Below are 20,715 nucleotides of genomic sequence, written 5' to 3' on the forward strand. Positions count from 1 at the left end.
GTCTCAGCAGTTGTAACTATGTGTTACTGTGTATGGATCTGGGAGAGCCTGAGGTTTGACTCTGTGTGAATGTGTGTATGACTGTGTGACCACATGTGTGTGCGGATACAACTACCTTTGAATTTGTGTGACAGCAGATGTGATCCAACGACCATCTGTCTCTGCAGGTATAATTTTACATGAGTACTTGTGACAAAATGTGTGTGTGTGTGTGTGTGTGTCTTCCTGTTGCACTAATTGTGTATGACCATCTCTCTCCTAATTTGGCTCCGTATTTGTGTGGGTGTTCATTGTTAGGTTTATGTATATGTATGTAATTGGATGAGAATTCGTCATTGAGTGGTTGATCATGGCTTCATTGTGTGGGACCTAGTGTGTGATTGTGAGGCACAGAGATTAAAATAAATGACCCAAGTTCTTGTTATTAACCACAGAACCAGTGCTCAAACTCAAACAGTTTGGCTTGAGAGTTCTGGCTTTTAGTGACTAAATTTCCTTATTATTCCCACACAATAGGAGTGGAAAATGGAAACTTTGACTTCTGAAGGCGTGGGAGAGGTTTATCTCTGGTCTTGGATTCGGATGCTTTTGATTGTGGGAAGTTAGTCTGGTCTCTTCCTTCACTCCCCTCGTGATTCACAGGCCGCGCTGAAGGCATACTGTGTGACCGAAATGAGGGAGGAAGGCCCAAACTGAAAGTCCCATTTTTTTCCCTTAAGCCAGTAAATTTGAGGTTTTAGCTTTGTCCCTGCTCAGACTGTTCCATTTTGGTACTCAGAGAGGCTGGGTCCATGGCTTTTATTATTACTATTATTATTATTATTATTATTATTTTATTGGAAAGTCAGATTTATAGAGGAGAGACAGAAAAATCTTGTCTGCTGGCTCACCCCCAGTTAGCCACAACAGACGGAGCAGAGCCGATCCAAAGCCAGAAGCTTCTTCCAGGTCTCCCACACAGGTTCAGGGTCCCAAGGCTTTGGGCCATCCTCCACTGCTTTCCCAAGCCACAGGCAGGGAGCTGGAAGGGAAGTGGAGCAGCCAGGACACGAACTGGTGCCCATGTGAGATCCTGGCACATGGAAAGTGAGGATTTTAGTTGCTAGGCTACCATACTGGGCCCCATGGCTCATTTTCTGATGTATCACATGAGTTAAGGATTCAATTTTTACTTTCTCAGCTAATTAACTGTTTCTTTTCATTTCCGAAAAATGTTTCTCTGCTATCTTGGTTCATGCAGCCTTGACACTGGGAAAGAGAAGCCTCTTAACAGAGGTGTTGACTTGCCCAAAGTTACATAGTGAACGAGAGAAGGAACGAAGAGTCAGTTTATCTCTGAGACCTATATAAAATCAAATTTTTTTTCCATCACACTATTTTTTTTTTTCAAGTCAAGCTTAGCAACATTCTATCCAAGGATGTGCAGATACTGAATAAAACAAAGCAAACCCCAGCTGTAGGCAGCTGCCTAATTTACCTTGGACTAGGCAAATGTTACATTCCAGGGAGAAAATCACCCAGGAGCCAAGGCATTCTGTTCCTAGTTAATGCCAAATTTTGTTAACTCTACCACTATGCCAGCATAGTTGTTAATTCTGTTTAGTTATTTAGTTATTAAAGTGGGGAAGGCAGGGAACACCAGGCTGGGACATGCCACCCCAGTCCCAGGCAGGAGGATTGCAGATTGCCTAAGGAAAGGATCTGGGGGTATATCGGAGTGGGAGCAGCTGAGGGCATATTTGACAGGAAAGGAATGGTTTCTAGGGAATTCCATGGACTGGGCCACTGTACTCACAGGTGGGCAAGGGAGATGAGTTAGACCACAGTACTCACCCATGAGTGTTGGAGCAGAGGGTGGGTCACATCAGGCTGAGTCACAGCACCCACCAGAATGCAACAGAACCGGTTCTGGGAGAAGAATCTGTAGAGGAATCATGGGCTCGCCTGTGTGGGACTGTAGCTGGTTTATGCAGAGGGCAGGGGCTGGTGATGGGTGGAATCAGGCTGGACCAACCTGACAGAAACCACCTGATCCACCTGAGGGCGCTGGGGCGGGGAGGAGCTTGACCAGGGCCATGCTGCAGCACCCTGCTGGCACATGCAAGGGCCAAACATGAGGGCAGACCATGCCAAGCAGGACTACTACACCCAATGGCACATGTGCAACCCAGGGCAGGGTTGTGAGCAGACCTGGAAGGAGAATTTAGGGAACTCCTCTGGTAGACCTCAAATCCCATTGGGGAGCACAACATCCAGAGTTGGGGATGGGCTAGGCAAGGCAAGGCTGCAGGACTCTTCAGCATTTCTGTGGACTGGGTCTGGGGTCAGGCCAGGCTGGGCCATGCTATCGCACCTGCTGGTGTGCACAAGACCCAGGGCAAGGTGGTGTGGGCTGTGCCTGAATGGGCTAGGCTGCAATCCTGCCAGTGAGAGCTGAGATTGCAGAGAGGTCATAACAGGCTGAGTCAAAGCACCCACCAGCATGCACAAGACCTAGGGCTGCTTCAGACCAGGTTGGGAAACTCTGGGGACTCATCTGCTAAGCTGCAAGTCCCACTGGTGAGTGTGAGAGCCAAAGCTGTGGGCAGACCAATCTGGGCTAGGCTACAGCACCAGCAGCATGTGTATGGGCTGGAGCTCCAGCACATGCTGGTGCTCATGAGAGCGAGAATGGGCGTGGAATAGGGCAGGTTTGGATTGCAGCACCTGCTGAGTAACATGCAAGCCAGATCTGGGGCTAGGCTAGATTGGGATAGGTTACGGCATCCATTGGTGAGAACCAGAATGAGTATGGACCAGTTGGGCCAGGCTGCAGTAGCTGCCAGTTAGTGCTAGGACTAGGGGCCAGGCATGTCATTTTGGACAGCAGCACCCACTGGCACATGCAGGGTCTGTTACTGGGAGCGGGCCTCAGGGGAATTTGGGGAACTCCCATACAAGGTCAAAGCTCCCCATGGTGAATGCGAGAACCAGGGCTAGGGGCCAGCCAGATCAGGCTAGGCTACTATCTCCATCAGCATACTTGTGGGCTGGAGCTGGGTCTGGCCACTCAGGATTGATCCACAGCACGCACCAGCATGAGTGAGATCCAGGAGAAAGTGCAAGTAGGGCAGGGTTGGATTCACAATATTTGCCAGTTTATATGAGGGCTGGGGGTGGACCAGGCTGGGCTAGGCTGCTGCATCTGCTGGCAAGAGCTAGACTTGGGTCAGGCTGAGCTGAGCCAGACTGCAGCATCTGTTGCTGAATGCTGAGACTGGGTATGAGCCAATTCAGACTGGGCTGCAGAACCTGCTGTCACAGGCAAGACACAGCGCTAGGAAAGGCTTAGTAGGAGAACCTCCGAGGCTCCCCTGCTGGACTGCTGTTTCCACAGGTGAGTGTGAGAACTGGGACTGGGGGCAGGCCAACCTGGGCTAAGCTGCCATACCTGCTGGTTCACACAAGAGCCAGAATGGTTGGAGGCCAGCTGGCGAGTGCCTGAGCTGGGTGCAAGTCATGTAAGGCTTGACTGCAATATGCCTTGGCAGGCATAAGATCCATGACTGGGAGCATGCCTGGTAGGAGAACTATGGGCACTCCCCTGCCAGGCTGTACCTGGTGAGCCCAAGAACCAGGTATGGGGATGGGCCAGGCTAGATAACATGATGGCAGAGCAGATTGAGCCAAGCTGTAGCACCTATAGGTGTGCATGAGAACTGGATGGGATATGGCTTGGGATGGCATAGGCTGTAGCAGAAGCTGGCACACAATAAAACCAGGGCTGGGACTCTTGTGTGCTGACTAGGCCACAACACTTACTGGTATGTGTGAGGACCAGGTGTGTGGTGAGCTGGCTGGGCTGTGCTGCAGCATCTGTTGGTTCATGTGACGTATGGGGCTGGAGTGCAATGGATCAGATAACTGCATCCATTGCTATGTTCATTGGCTGAACATAGCAGATGACAGACTGCACTGGCTGGTACACACAAGAGTCAAGTCTAAGGTCACCCCAGGCAAGGATTCCTGGGGGATTCCGCATGTGGTCCTGCTAGACTCAGTCCCTGACCACAGGGAGAAATCACAGGATGTGTGGCCTGACCTTGGAGTGCATGTATTGGTTCTGGGCCTGTACAGTGTTGATGCCTGTACAGTGGACAGCAGGCCTGGATGCACACAGGGACATGACAGCCAGCTCATGCAGGCCAGCAGAGGACATCAGCTACCCTGTCAGAGGATGGAAAGCAGAACAGGTTAGACAATTATCCTGGTCAACCTTGGTAGCACCCAGGTCTGTGGATGTACTAAGGTTGATTTGGCCAACCAAAAGACCTTGGAAAGATTTTCTCAACCCTGGAGCAATGAAACTAACAACTTAGAACTTTCAAAACCACTCAAGGGCCTGGCATGGTAGCCTAGTGGCTAAAGTCCTCACCTTGCATGCTCCAGTATCCCATATAGATGCCAGTTCATATGCCAGCTGCCTCACTTCCCATCCAGCTCCCTGCTTGTGGCTTGGGAAAGCAGTCAAGGACGGGCCAAAGCCTTGGGACCCTGCACCTGCGTGGGAGACCTGGAGGAGGTTCCTGCCTCCTGGCTTCAGATCGGCTCAGCTACAGCTGCTACAGCCATTTGGGGAGTGAATCAGTGGACAGAAGATCTTTGTCTCTCCTTCTCTCTGTAAATCTCCTTTCTAATAAAAATAAATAAATCTTAAAAAACAAAAAATAAAACCACTCTTGGAAAACTCTTCTCCACAGCATGGTCTCTGAGGGGTGAGGAAACGACTGTCCCCTATCCATGGGTGCTAAGGTAGTGTAAGAGCAAGGAGCAGTCCCCTGTGGACACAGGAGAAAAAGAAATAGAAACGTGTCCCACCCACTTTCCTCCATACCTGATCTGCCCCACATGGGCATGCACGCCTCTCAATGATGTAAGCAATATGAAAAAAAAAAATGTAAAAACCAAAGTAGCACAAAACTTAGAGAAAAATTCCTTTTGTGAAGGTATTCCTGAACGCTTCTGCTTCCAGATGCCAGGAATGCATTGATTCCCAGGTTGCAAACACTTTTATGGACAGCTTCAACCTGCACTGAAGTGAGAAAATAACTTTCCTGGGGATTGAGTTGGCCAGGACAGAGTAGGTCAGAATTCGGAGGTTGTGCAGCTTGAATTTTTGATCAAGGACAACTGTTCCCATTTTCAAAATGAAAAAAACACCCCTGTGGTTTTGTTGAGCATTTTCCATTAGGATATCATGGCCTCTTCAAAACATGCTCGTTTTTAGTTCCACTTCTACTGGACCTCTTTGCTTCTACGCTTGGAATTTTGTTATCTACCCTTGGAGTTTTATGAGAATGAAGTTATATAATGGCATACATATCATGCAAGCATTGCTGTTTATATTATAAAAGGCACACTAAATATTTCTCAAGTATTTATCCAATATTTTTTGAGGACCTGCTGTAGTTCTGGCATTGTCTAATCACTATAATATACACGTAAACCAAATAAACCCTAGCTGTCTTTGAACTTAAATTTTAAGAAGGCAAGCAAGAAACAGAGTTTGCAATATGTCCAATGGTAATAAATGCTAAGACAATCAGAATCATGAAAACTGATTATGACGGTTACTGGGTTCTTCTGTGGTGTAGAAGTCCTTCTCACGTAGTGACAGCTGAGCACAGACAGGAATAGAAGGCGTGAACCATGCTGCTATCAAGGAGAGGAAGGTTCCATACTGAAAGAAAAGTTAGGGAGAATAATTACATTGTTGGGTAAACAGCGAAGAGTCCTGTGTGCCTGGAGTGGACAAGCAAGGGGGAGAAGGGTAGGAAATAAGGAAAAAGGAGTCGTCAGGCCAAATCATAAACCTTGCTGGCCATAGTCTAGACCTTAGATTTTGTTGACTTCTGCATTGATCCATTTCTGAGATGCTGAAAACTATGACGTTGGCCCATCTAAGAAGGATGTGGGGACCATATAAGGGCTTTGCTTTACCATTCTGAGCCTCCGGCTGAAAATATAAAGCTGGCGTGTAATTTTTTTCTTCTCATTTTTTCCTACTCAGGACTTTGTTCTTCTCCAAAAGAGAAAACTAAGTAAGGAAGCAGGGATGGCTGTTGGCCTTTGTAAAGCCATGTCCCAGGTAACTTAATGTTTTCACTGTTTCTACATGTTTTACTTCATTTGTTCTTTGGACTCCCTTCCGCTATAGGGGCGTCACTTCAAATCGTCCAATGAGCAACGGCTCTGCTTTTCCTCTGTTCTCTTTTGTTCACTCAGGCTTCTACGAAACAGTATCATTTTTACTCAGTGTTTTGGTCAAATAGGAAGAGCCTGAGAAATATTCTCTCTACATGCAGCTCACAGATCAGTGGTATAGCCTAAATTCAAGTTCTTTCCAAGTTTGTTGCTTAACTTCCTAATGAGAATTGTACATTAATCTCTTTATCTATACTTCATCACTTCCTCATCATATATTCCTGGAAGTTCCACATTACATACAGTTTAAGTTTCAGGTCATGCTTTTTGGTTAAAGGCCAGTTCACAGCCTCGCTGCACTGGTGTGATGGCAGTAACTCAGGTTTGGGGAATATGAGGACATTTTCTTTACAATATTTTCTTGATACTAAGTATATGTAAATACCATTTAGACTTTGCTCATGTATTTCTTCACATTATAAGTTAATTATTTTTGTGTACATATTTCTTTTTCATAATAAAATTTTTAAAAGAGGTGAGCCTGCCTCTAAAATTGCTCTCAAGCTATTTTACAAACCTAGGAATTGGATTGTTCTGCAATAGTTATTTTTACAGAACTTAAGAGTTTTAAACTCTGGCAGGATTCATCTCAGTTGCCGGGACCATATGGAGGTCTGAACACTTGGTGAACATTTTTGTGTGTTTTCGTTGCAGGGACTGATGACATTCAGAGATGTGGCTCTGGGCTTTACCCAGGAGGAGTGGGGGTGGCTGAACAGGTCTCAGAAGGATTTGTATAGAGAGGTCATGCTGGAGAACTACAGGAACTTGGTATGGCTTGGTAAGCATGTCCCTCCCTCATCACTCAAAGTCTTCCCTCCCGAGTATGTTTGTTTATTCTATTAGGAATATACATGGGATCTTGAAAGGGCTTAGTTGAATTTCTACTTCCTGTTTCCAGGAAATGATGCAAAGTAGTTTTATATGGTTGGAAATGAGTAAATTTCCTTTTGTTGTAGAATGATGGTTTTGAAGCAGGAATGTAAGTGTGATGCGGGAAAGTAAAAATTATGGGGTCCCGTTCTAGAACTCCAAAGTCAGAAATCTTCATAGGCCAGTAGTGTGGACGTTAGTAGCCTTTCAAATAATACTAATGTTCATTAAAGCTTTTTAAAAAAGATTTAATTTATTTTTATTGCAAAGTCAGATACACAGATAGGAGGAGAGACAGAGAGGAAGATCCTCCATCTGTTGGTTCACTCCCCAAGCAGTGGCAATGGCCAGAGCTGCGCCAATCTGAAGCCAGGAGCCTGGAGCCTCTTCCAGGTCTCCCATGAGGGTGCAGGGTTCCAAAGCTTTGAGCCACCCTTAACTGGTTTCCCAGGCCACAGCAGGAAGCTGAATGGGAAGCGGAGCTGAAATAGAACCGGCGTCCATATGGGATCCTGGCACGTGCAAGGCAAGGACTTCAACCACTAGGCTACCACACCGGGCCCATATCCATTAAAGTTTGAGAACCATTGTTTTTAATTCAGTTGTTCATGATTGGGGCCTAAGAATTTAGATTTCTGGGCCCAATGAGTTAGCCTACTGGCTAAAGTCCCCGCCATGCATGCACCAGGGTTCCATATGGGCGCCAGTTCATGTCCTGACAACCCCACTTCCCATTCAGTTTCCTGCTGTGGCCTGGGAAAGCAGTAGAGGATGGCCCAAAGCCTTGGGACCCTGCATCTGTGTGGGAGACCCGAAAGAGGTTCCTGGCTCCTGGTTTTGGATCAGCACAACTTTGGCCTTTGTGGCCATTTGGAGAGTGACTCAATGGACGGAAGATCTTCCTCTCTGTCTCTCCTCCTGTCTGCATATCTGACTTTGCAATAAAAATAAATTAAATCTTTTTTTAAAAAAAAGAATTTAGACTTCTTACTTTGTTCTTAAATGAAGATTGCTTTTGCTTTAGCACTTCAAATCATTACTTCTGTGAATTAAACCTCATCTTGCTCATTCTCCAACAAACATAATTCTTTTCTTTGGCCCTTCTTCTAATGACGTTTTCCTGCTCAATGACCAGGAGATTGGATTTGTGTTCTGGATTAGCTGTGGCATGTTGATCTGCCTCTTGTTTTTCTCCAAACAGGGCTCTCCATATCTAAACCCTATGTGATAGCCTTATTGGAGCAAGGCAAGGAACCTTGGGCCCCTGCGAGGAAGACGTCACGTGGGCACCACACAGGTGGGTGTCAGTAACTGGGTGAGGACTGGGCTAAGGGGTCCACCCGGCGCTCAGGAAGCGGCGTCCCTGGGGTCCACCCGGCGCTCAGGAAGCGGCGGCCCTGGATTTCAGTGGGACTGACAGCTCCTTGGCATGTACTTCCCTGAAAGTGTCGTCACCCTTCATGGTGTGTTTCTCCTTATTTCTATCAAAATATTTTCTCTAAACTTTGTACCCTGAGTCTCAGTCCTTCCCAGATCTCCTTCTTTGTAGACAAAATATACATTTTCAAGTTTTTTTTAGAGTTTTAAATTTAAATTTTTTAAAAATATCTATTCAGATTGCTGATAGAGTCAAATTATCTTACAAGGCTCTTTGCCTTAAAAAAGGCACTCTTTCACCCTGCTTCCCAGTCGCCTCCTTGCTAGCAGCCGTTTCTTTAGCAATTTCTTTTGCTATTTCCATCCTATTGCTAAAATATGTTTTCTGTTTATGTTATACTAATTGTCTTTTCATTTTGTTCCTTATCTAATGTCTTTTACTAACAAAGGATGTAGCACTTTCTTATCTTGAATTCAACCCAAATATATGCAACATACAAATATGTATATATTTCCTATCCTTTTTCTTCTTATTGCTGCAATGTTGATGAATCAGTTTTTGGTATTTAAGTTGTTATAGCTATGTAGTGCTGGTCACAGCCATGCTGTCCATATACCAAGGTTGTGTTCTATACAACTTTTTATTTTCTCCCTAAGGGTAATACAAATCTTTTTGGAGGGCATGTATTCTTTTTTGCATAATTTTCTGGAAAATACAGATTTAATTGAATGATCAGTTTCCTGTCAGTTGTCTAAATCTCTTAACTGGTTACACTCAGTTTGAGTTTGCCTGATATTTTCTCATGATGAGTCTGAGGTAACGCAATTTTGAAAAGAATATCACAGATAGAGTATTGTGTCTCTCAGTGCATGACGCTGTAGGATTCAAAATTTTGATAGGCTTTTATTACTGATGTTACTATTTACACTCAGTTGGGAAAGCTGATGTTTCCTTGTTTCTCCAGTAGAAGGTTCCTGCTTCTATTTTTAACTAATAAACATTTTAGAGGAGATACTCATGGACTATTCGTTTTCAGCTGAAACCATGCCCACTAGTTTTAGCATCTTCTGGTGGATCTTGTCTGCAATATTTCTTACTGTGATGTTGACCTAATGTTGATTTGTCCATTTCGCTCATTCCTTTTCATGCATTAAGATGGCTCTTTATAGAGAAAAGCTGTTCTTTCTCTCATATGCTTTTTCATTCAATGATATTTATGTATTTATGAATTGTTATTTTTTTTCTGTGAAATTAATCCAATGAATCATTCTTTTGCTGCTCATACTGTGCCAACTTTTCACAATTGGGAGTTTATTTTTATTGCTTCTTTTGACCTTTCCATATGCACTCTTCCACCTGCTGATTACTTCCTCTTGATAACAGTATGCTCCACATCTACCTTTCTTGTTCCAGTCTTGAATCAACTACTTAACTAATGAACCATAGTATCTTTTTTTTTTAATTCATTTTTATTGCAAAGTCAGATACGTAGACAGGAGGCGAGGGAGAGAAATATCTTCCATCCAATGATTCACTCCCCATGTGACCTCAACGGCCAGTGCTGAGCTTATCTGAAGCCAGGAGCCAGGAGCTTCTTCTGGGTCTCCCATGTGGGTGCAGGGTCCCAAAGCCGTCCTCAGCTGCTTTCTCAGGCCACAAGCAGGGAGCTGGATGGGACGTGGAACAGCTAGGACACAAACCAGTGCCCATATGGCTTGCTGGTGCTTGGAGGTAGAAGGTTCGCCAGTTGAGCCAATATGCCAGCCCTGTATGGGTACATCTAAACACAAATGCAAAGACACACAATTTATTTCTGCCTCTGTCTTTTTATATATTAAAATGTCAGTGTATGCTGTTAAGTTAATTGTAATCTTGCTCCACAGGGTTTATTGTAGCTTTTCTTCTTAATTGTAGTTTCTTTTTTCTAAGAATGAAAAAGCTTATTTCAATATTTGTAACTCTGTAACCTATTCCTCTGTGAGGAACACATTTTCTGACTAGATTCTTTAATCTTAGAATTTTCCCACCAAAGTGCTATTTTCAAAGTTACTTAGCATGGATTTTTTTTTTAGCTTATTTTGTTATTGTTTGTATTTGATTTTGGGCTCTCTCCACCTACAGATTGGTTTTAATTGTTTATATTTTGGATATCTGAAATATTTCTCCATCTCTGTGAGTCATAGTTACACAAAACATGTTAGAAAAATGTTGTTAGCTCCATGCACGAACAGTGCTATTCCTGCTCCCTGCTTATTCCGGCCCCATTCCCATCCACCCTTTGCAGTCTCCAGGTTTACTCTTTTTATGTTTCTTCTGCACTAATAAGCAGATATACATGTAATTTTTCGTGTCTTCTTATATATACGAAAGGTAGCCTAATATAGAAGCTCTGCATTTTTCACTTAATTATGTATATAGGAAATCACTCCATTAGTTCAGCGAGATTGTCCTCATTTTATTCATTCGTTTAAGAGAAAGAGACAGGCAGGCAGCTCCCATCTGCTGCTCACTCCCCAACTGCCAGCGAAGACTCCAGGTTGGCTAGGGCTGAGGCCAGAAGTCAGGAGTCTCCCACAAGGGCGGCGGGAACTTGGTTACTTGAGCTGTCATGTTCACCTCCCAGGATCTGTATGAGCAGGAGACAATCTGCAGGAGTCAGAGCTGACAACCAAGCTGTGAATCAAGCTCTCATGTGGGATACAAGAACCTTAGGCTCTGGACTGAACACTGCCTACACCCTGCTCCAGATTTTTATGTTTTTTTTTTTCCTATGGTTTTAAAAAAAATATTTTCACATTTCTGTTTTCATTACGCCCTATCTGATTTATTTATTTATTTTGTGATTGTTGTTCTTATCATTAAGGATATTTTCCTTGGCGCCCCCCATGGGAGTCGGTTCATGTCCCAGTTACTCCTCCGCATGTTTACCTTGCGGGTTCCTGGGGAGGAGATGCGAGTTAAAGAAATGGTGGGATAGTGTTCTCTTAGAACTGACCAAGTTTATTTCCAGGGTTTTAATTCTTATACATTTTGTAAAGCAATAATTCAGACATAACTCAGAATTCGGTCATGTCTGGGAACAGAGAGTACAAAGAAGCTACCAAGGTGACTTGGTCAAAGCATTATTGAAACAGGGAATAGATAAAGAGTACTGCCTGTCCTTGATTGACTGGACAGATGTTGGAGCAGAGCACGGAAGCACATCCGGGAATCGCTGGGGGCAGGAGCGCACTCTGGCCCTCGCCCTCCTCTGTCCTGGAGCCTCTTCTCAACAGGATCCCACAGGCCTCTGCCGTCCCAGCTATCAGGTGGTTGCATTCCCACATCCTCCTCTGACCCAGCTTCCTGCTTATGGTCTGGGAAAGCAGTGGAGGATGACTCAAGTCTTTGGGACCCTGGACCCACTTGAAAAACTGGGAATAACCTCCTGGCTCTTGGCTCAGCTCCAGCCATTGTAGCCATTTGGGGAGTGAACCAGTGAAAGGGAGACCTCTCTTTCTCTCTCCTCTCTGTAACTCTGCCTTTCATTAAAACCCCTAAAAATAATAAAATAAACCCTTTTAAAAAGAGTACTTTTCTTGTGTTTTAATGGTAGCCTTTATGCCTATAATGCTGTTTCTTTAGGTAGTATTCAGTTCTTCTTTTACTTGATCTGTCACCTTTAAAAGTATCCTTAAATCCTTATATGTCACAGATGGGTCAGTAAGCAGGTTTGTTTTACTCCCAATCCATTCTTTAATGTCTTCCCAAATTTTATTAGTTGTATGCTTTTTACATCATCAAGGCATATTACATTTATGTGTGATCCTGTTAGATCAACCCCAACCATTTATTTAGTCTTAGTTCTGTACTTAAATATACTTAATGCTTTTCACTAGTCATTTTCTGGAATTGCGATATCTTATAATTTGTTCTTTAGGAATCTTCACGATCTCATAAAACCGATCATCTTACCTAGTTCTGTTTTATTCAGGGTTGGCTGTTCTTTCCTTGTGTTTCTTAAGAGTGTAGCTTTGCTGTTTAATATTTCTATAAATAAAACCGTTTCCAGCTTGTTTATTTTTCCTTTAGGTATTAATAGATTTATATGTTGTTTAGTCTGACAGGAATTCTGTACCTTTCAAGCCATTTTCTTAGGACATGTCCCACTGTTGACCACTTTTGGTCTTTTCCTGTTCTCTTTCAGGAGGAGAAGTCGAGTTTTTATCTGAAATACTTCTGTACCTATGTTTTGCTAATGTTAAAATGCAGGAAAATATAGAGAATAATATGAGAAATGTTTTAGTATTGATCAAAAAGGCAGCATTTTAAAATTTTACTTTTTTGGTAAAAAAAGAAATATTTTCAGCACAAATTCTCTCTGTTGCCTATTCTCACTTTCCTTTTTTCTACTTCTTGGCCTCCAAAGCAACAATAGTAATGAATTCAGAATATGTCTTTCCAGTTCATTTAAAAAATAATTTTTGTAAGCATTTATGGAATCATTAAAAAAAAGTGTTTTTGTTTTCATAGGTGATATTCCTTTTTTTTTTTTAAGGTTTATTTATTTTTGGGCCCGGCAGTGTGGCCTAGCGGCTGTCATTCTCACCTTGAAAGCTCCAGGATCACATATGGGCGCTGGTTCTAATCCCAGCAGCTCCGCTTCCCATCCAGCTCCCTGCTTGTGGCCTGGGAAAGCAGTTGAGGACGGCCCAACACCTTGGGACCCTGCACCCGTGTGGGAGACCTGGATGAAGTTCCTGGCTCCTGGCTTTGGATCAGCGTAGCACCAGCCGTTGCGCTCACTTGGGGAGTGAATCATTGGATGGAAGGTCTTCCTCTCTGTCTCTTCTCCTCTCTAGATTTATTTATTCATTATTCTCTCCTCCTTTCTAGATTTATTTATCTTTATTACAAAGTCAGATATACAGAGAGGAGGAAAGACAGAGAGGAAGATCTTCTGTACACTGATTTACCCATCAAGCGGCCACAATGGACGGAGCTGTGCCAATCCAAAGACAGAAGCCAGGAGCCATTTCCGGGTCTCCCACAAGGGTGCAGGATCCTTGACTGCTTTGGGCTGTCCTCAACTGCTTTCCCAGGCCACAAGCAGGGAGTTGGATGGGAAGCAGGGCTGCTGGGATTAGAAATGGTTCCCATATGGCATCCTGGTGCATTCAAGGTGAGGACTGTAGCTGCTAGGCCACTGTGCCAGGCCCCAAGGATGATATTCTTTACATTTTATTCTGCAGTTTGCTCCTGCTAAAATTATTTTTGTGATGTATTCTTCATAAATCTGTATTGAGGTATTATAACACAAAAATATTTTTTAAAGTTCATGGCAGGTAAAATTAAAAGATATTTAATTTGTAGCAAAAAAATATTGTAAATCCATTCACAAGAAAGGTTTTCAAAATACCCATAGTGAAAACAGTATGCCTGAATTTCAAATTGTTTTGGCAGCAAAATTGGTGCATGTTTTGAATCTATTTTTTATGCATTAAAAAAAAATTGAAATCCGTGTTTTAAAAAAAGGTTTATTTACTTAAAAAAAGTTATTTCCTTTCATTGGAAAGGCAGATTTACAGAGACTAGGGGACAGATCTTGCTTCTGCTGGTTCACTTCCCAATGGGTTACAGCAACCAGAGGTGACCCATTTTGAAGCCAGAACTAAGAGTTTTCTGCAGAACTCCCACATAGGTACAACGAGGCTTTGGGCCGTCCTCTACTGCTTTTCCTGGCCATAAGTTGAGAGCTGGATAGGAAATAGAGCAGCCACTTATGGGCCCATGTGGGCATCCAGGACACGAACCGGTGTGCCTGTGGAGTGCCAACATTTGCACTCAGAGCATTACCCAGCTGAGTTATCATGCTAGCCCCAATCCCATTGCTTTTAAATTGTTAGAGAATTCTGTGTTTTGAATTTACTATGTTTTATTTAATGTTTCTGATAGTTAGATTGTTTCCATTTTTGGCTGTCTTTTATAGTGTAGAATACATTTTTACCTAGAATTATTGGAATGTAGACATATCTGCATTAATTTACTAAATACTGAAATTGTCATTGGAAATGATTCTATCAGTGTATACTTCTACCAACAGTGTCTGAAAGTTCTTTTTATGAACTCGTTTGATATTCTTCAGCCGACATTTCTAATGTTGCTGTTTATATCATCAATTCTGCCCATGTGATGGAAGGAAACACTTACGTGGTTGTCTTAGTTCACTAGTGAGATTTATCAACTTTCCAGGAATGAAGTCTCCATGATGTTTTTCTCTTTTGTAATTATTTGTGCATGTTTTCAACCCATTTTGGGACACTAAGATTATTTGCCTCTTTCTTGTTGAACTATCGAACTTATTCCATATTCTAAGACTATATTTAACTTTGTGGTTTCTTCCATATCAAGGTTTTTAATGTTAATATCCGATGCATTCCACTTTCTCCATTATCATTTGTGATTTATTATGGTCTTGATTTACTAAATCTTCCCCTGAATAGGGTCTTAAAAGCAGCCTCCCTTATATTTTAAAATTTCATTTACTTATTTTGAGAAGCAGAGAAACAGATATAAAGAAACACAAAGTTCTCAATTAGGTTCACTGCCAAAATGCCCACAATTTCTGGAGTTAGGCCCAGGCAAAGCCAAGAATCCAGAGCTCAATCCATACGAATTGTAGAAACCTAACAACCCGAACCATCGCCTGCCACCTGCTAGAGTGCATGTTAGCAGGAAGCCCGAATCAGGTGCAAAGCCAGGGCATCTTAACGGGTATCCTAGCTGCCCTGCTAAATTCCAACCCCTCTGTTGTTTTTATTAATTTAAGGTTTTTTTTTTTTTTTTTTTTTTTTTTTTCTTTGCTTAAGCCTGTAATACATGTGGACTTTAACTTTTTTAAGAGACTTTTTTTTTAAGGCTGGTTTTTGGAAAAATGGGTCGACAGAGAGATCTTCCATATACTGCTTCATTCCTAGAACTGAGCCGATTTTTATTAATTTCTTTTGCCTTTTTTGTGTTTCAGTTTTTTTTTTCCCATAATGTTTTGTGTGCCCTAGCAAAGAAAAAAAAAAAAAAAAAAAAAAAAAAAAAAAGATACATTTGCTTTCTTGGTATTTTTCAGACTTGGAGTCTTGGTGTAAAATCAAGCAGTTATCTCCAAAATGCTTCATTGATGAAGAGGAAATATCCCAGGGAATGGTAATGGGAAGACTTAGAAGAAATGGCCTTGAATGCTCCAGCTTCAAAGAACCCTGGAAATATGTGAGTGAATTTGAGCATGAAGGAGATCAGAAGAGACATTTCAAGCAAGTGACAACTCCTAAGGTGATCTCTAATGGGAAGAAAGACAATGAGTATTATAATTCTGATGAGACCATTTCTCTGAAATCACAATTTTTAGCACAACAGAGAGTTCCTGCATTACACCACATACATAAATTTCATATGTATGATAAAATATTTCCCCCAAGTTCACTCATAATTGACTGTAAAAGACTCCATGCTGAGCAGGGATCTTTGATAGGTAGTGAAAGTGACGAATTCATCCAGAGAACGCACTTCTGTAAAGCTACAGGAATTCCTTCTGGTGAGAAGCTATATGAAGGTAATGGTTTCTCAAATTTCTTTGGTTTCCACTCATTACTTTCTCAACATCCAACTTCTCATTTTGGAAGATTAACCCGTGATTATGATGCATGTGGTGGTGCTTTTAGCTGTTACCCATTCTTTACACAACCTCATAGAATTCACAATGGAGAGAAACCATATATATGCAATATCTGCGGAAAAGCCTTTAGCCATGTCTTCTTTCTTAGTAAACATCAGAGAATTCATAATGGAGAAAAACCTTATGAATGTAAGGAATGCCACAAAGCCTTCAGACAGAGTGCACACCTTGCTCAACATCAGAGAATCCACACAGGGGAGAAACCGTTCGTATGCAGTGACTGTGGAAAGGCATTTAGTCGTTATGCCTTCCTGGTTGAACATCAGAGAATTCACACAGGAGAAAAACCATATGAATGTAAGCACTGTAACAAAGCCTTCAGACAAAGTGCACACCTTAATCAACATCAGAGAATTCACACTGGAGAGAAACCTTATAAGTGTAATCATTGTGGAAAAGCCTTCAGCAGACGCATAGCTCTTACTCTGCATGTAAGAATTCATACAGGAGAGAAACCCTTCGAATGCAGTGAATGTGGGAAGACTTTTGGCTATCGCTCACACCTTAATCAACATCAGAGAATTCATACCGGAGAAAAGCCCTATGAATGCATTCAGTGTGGCAAGTGTTTTAGAACTGACTCACAACTTAACCGACACCACAGAATTCATACTGGAGAGAGACCATTTGAGTGCACTAAATGTGGGGAAGCCTTCAGTGATGCTTTAGTTCTAATTCACCATAAGAGAAGTCATGCAGGAGAGAAACCCTATGAATGCAATGAATGCGGGAAGGCCTTCAGCTGTGGCTCATACCTTAATCAGCATCAGAGAATTCATACTGGGGAGAAACCCTATGAGTGTAATGAATGTGGGAAAGCTTTCCATCAAATCTTGTCCCTTAGGCTACACCAGAGAATTCATTCCGGAGAAAAACCCTATGAATGTAATGAATGTGGGGATAATTTTACTTGTGCCTCAGCTCTTAGACGGCATCAGAGAATTCATAATAGAGAAACTCTCTGATTATAATGAGTGTAGGAAGGAAAATACGTAGTCACCCCTGCATCTTTATGTAGTATCAGTGAATTATTTCTAGGTAGTAGTTGTATGAATGTAGTACATATAGAAAAGCCCTCATTTCATAAACATCCCTTATTGGAATAGCCAGAATAGGACACATTTGTTACTTTTTTATCTGTTCTTTACCCATATCTGTGCCATCTTCGATATATATAATCCTAGTGAAACTTAAATAGGGAAAATAGTGGATTGGTCACCCAATGGCCAGTTATCCCATTGATAAATTGATAAGGGATTGGCAAATTGGCCTTATCAAGGCCCATAAAGCCCCTTGGGTGTATTGTTATGCATAGTAAGATATTTCCCTGGAATTGGAGGTTTCAGGGGTTCAACAAGTCCAATAATTTTTGCCACTTGCTGAGGAAAGCCTTCCTAAAGACAAACTGAATTATAAAAAAATGGACTTGAGAGACAGAAATCTGATAACACTAATCTCCTAAATTCTTGTGATCTAATACATTCCCTTTTGTTTTGGCACAAATTCATTTAAATTAGGTTTTGCCTCTTGGAATTGGTAACTTAGGGTAAGTGCCAGCTTCCCCTATGATCACTGTATCTGTGAGAAGGCCTTAATCTTTTATGCAACATATTTGGTTATGCTAAAGATAAAAATTATGATATTAGTAGTGAAAATTTAATATACAACTTTCATCAACTTGGCAAATGATTACATTTTATTTGTTGATGGAAATTGATGTTTATTAGTATGATTCACATCATGTATAAATATTTTAAAATTCACCCAGTAAAATTTCTTTAAAAACTTTTTCTTAAGGAGTTGAGGTTGTTTTTACATGACTTATTTTAGAGGAAATGGAAAGCTAAGAGAATAATGAATTCATCATTTAGTGAATGACTCTATTTTAAACTTTAAGCATTGGTTTAAATATACTACACAGCAGCATATAATATGACAGGATTCTAAATGAGATTTTTTTAAGATTTATTTATTTCTATTGGAAAGACAGATATACAGAGGAGGAGAGGCTGAGAGGAAGATCTTCTGTCTGCTGGTTTACTCCCCAAGCAGCCACAACGGCTGGAGCTGAGCCAACCTGAACCCGGGAGCCAGGAACTTCCTCTTCCTGGTCTCCCACGCAGGTGCAGGGTCCCAAGGCTTTAGGCCATCCTCAATGCTTTCCCAGGCCACAAGCAGGGAGCTGGATGGAAAGCAGGACTGCCAGGATTAGAACCAGCACCCATATGGGATCCCAGTGTGTGCAAGGCAAGGGCTTAACTACTATGCTATCACGCCGGGCCCTAAATGAGATCTTCGGTGGTTGGGTAAAAACATGGTTAAGAATTTTTTTGACAAATTCGTTGGATTAGATACCAGACAGAGATATTGGTATTAGAAAGAATGAGCCCTTCCCAATGAATGATAAAGAGTTGATGACTAAAATTTTTAGGTAATAAATCTTTATCACTATACAGTGTAATCAGAAAGAGGAGGATGTAAAACGAAATATTTCTATGAGTAGTAAATCTAAATGGGTGTTGAGAAGCAAAATCAGTTGATACACAAACAACCATGTTGAACAGAATCTTGGGCATTGTCTGAGACCATTTATGAAACAAATGGATTAAGAAATAGTGAAAGATTCAGTTCTATGCATAAAGCAGAATAATGGCTAATTGTATGATTTATTAGTGAATTTATACTTAGAACTAATAAACTCTAAAATTTTTTTCTTAAATGTTGACAATGTATCTTTAAAGAAATTAAGCTGCAAACTTACTATAAACAGAACTTCAAACCATGAGCAAAAACAAATTATTATAAAACATGGTCAAGCTTATTTAAAGCTAATATATATCTAATATAAAATGTTAACATAATAAGGTTAATTCATGTCATTTTTTAATTATTTTATTGGAAAGACAGATTTATAGAGAGGAGAGACAAAGATCTTCTGTCTGCTGTTTCACTCCCTAAATGGCCGCAACAGCCAGACCTGCGCTGATCTGAAGCCAGGAACCAGGAGCTAGAAGCTTCTGGGTCTGCTACGCAAGTGGATGCAGGGTCCCAAGGCCTTGGGCTGTCCTCTACTGCTTTCCCAGGCCACAAGCAGGGAGCTGGACAGGAAAATAGAGAAGCTGGGACTGGAACTGGGACCCATATGTGATGCTGGCACTTTCAAGGCAAGGATTTAGCCACTGAGCCATTGTACTGGGCCCCAGTTTATGTCATTTCTTTGTCTTTTACTTCTATGAAGTATAGGAATGTTTGTTTAAATAATTTCTCAGTATGGAGTAATAATTTGTTTTGATTATCAAACTTTGCAAGTAATTTGTCAAGAGTACGTTAAGCTTATCAGGCCTAACAGAAGAATAATAAGTTAGACCACTGAAGAGTTTGATTGATTCAACCATTGTTTTTGTTTTTGTTTTTGTTTTTGGTTGAGATGTTGCATCTGATTTTTTTCTCAATGATAGTATAAACCTAAGCTCCGAGTTGATTCTGTGTATTCACAGCTAAACTTCACATGCAATATTAGTCATCTTTTTAAACTAAGTCTTTAGTAGCTTGTGCTATTAGCTTGTTCCCTCCTATCATAGGTTTTCTTTATAGAAGCATTTTCAGATAGCTTTTCCTGAAAAAAAAAAACACAGTGTGAAACTTAATTATTTCCCCACAGGATACTTGGGCTGCACATGCATTTACGGCAGGATTACTGCCGTTTCAGTGGTGCTTTTTTAGATACAGCTGGAGAAAGTCTTCCTTGTAGACATGGGTTTCACATTGATTTCTAGTTTCTGCTTTGTATATTAATTTATCATGCTCGACTAATATTTTACTGGTTTACTTCGTAAAACTCAAGATAGCTATAAGGTCCTGGCATGATAGACTAGTGGATAAGTCCTTGCCTTAGACACTTTGGGATCCCATATGGACGCCAGTTCATATCCAGACTGCTCTACTTCCCTTCCAGCTCCCTGCCTGTGGCCTGCAACCTTGGGACCCCGCACCCATGTGGCAGACCCAGAAGAAACTCCTGGCCCCTGGCTTCTGGATTGGCTCAGCTCTGGCCATTGCAGCACTTTAGGAGTGAACTAGTAGATAGAAGATCTTTCTTTCGGTCTCTCCTCTGTATATCCGCCTTTCCAATAAAAAAAAATTTTCTTAAATCTTAAAAAAAAAAAAGATTTATTTGTTTGAAATTCAGAGTTAAGCAAAGAGGGAAAGAGAGAAAGCGAAAGAAAGATCATCCTCTTGCTCAGTCCCCAGATGGTTGCAGTCCAAGGCTGGGCAAAGCCAAAGCCAGGAGCTTCAGCCAGATGTCCCACGTTGGTGCAAGGTCCCGAGATTATTGAACAATCTTGTACTGCTTTTCGCACTCCTTAGCAGGGAGCTGGTTTGGAGGTGGAGTATGTATGATTCTAATCAGAGCCTGTTGGGTTGCTAACATCAGCTGCTTTATGTACTGTGCACAACCCATTGTCAGCGTAACGTATTCTGCCAGAAAAGGCAGTGGAATTTTTTTTTTTTG

At 41.8% G+C, this 20,715-nt stretch overlaps 1 protein-coding gene across 1 annotated transcript in view; it reads left to right on the plus strand.

Annotated features, from left to right (window-relative positions):
* LOC121153685 (zinc finger protein 420) overlaps window positions 1–20,715 on the plus strand; it is a 363,018-nt gene that overhangs the window by 272,301 nt on the left and 70,002 nt on the right. Inside the window, exons 13-14 of the mRNA XM_040976377.1 lie at window positions 16,219–17,114; window positions 20,073–20,076. Coding sequence (XP_040832311.1) covers window positions 16,219–17,114; window positions 20,073–20,076 — 900 coding nt within the window. The remainder of the gene's footprint in view (window positions 1–16,218; window positions 17,115–20,072; window positions 20,077–20,715) is intronic.

The sequence above is a fragment of the Ochotona curzoniae genome, unplaced genomic scaffold (assembly GCF_017591425.1).
Source record: "Ochotona curzoniae isolate NIBS_2020 unplaced genomic scaffold, NIBS_Ocur_1.0 contig_2699, whole genome shotgun sequence".
Lineage (NCBI taxonomy): Eukaryota > Metazoa > Chordata > Mammalia > Lagomorpha > Ochotonidae > Ochotona > Ochotona curzoniae.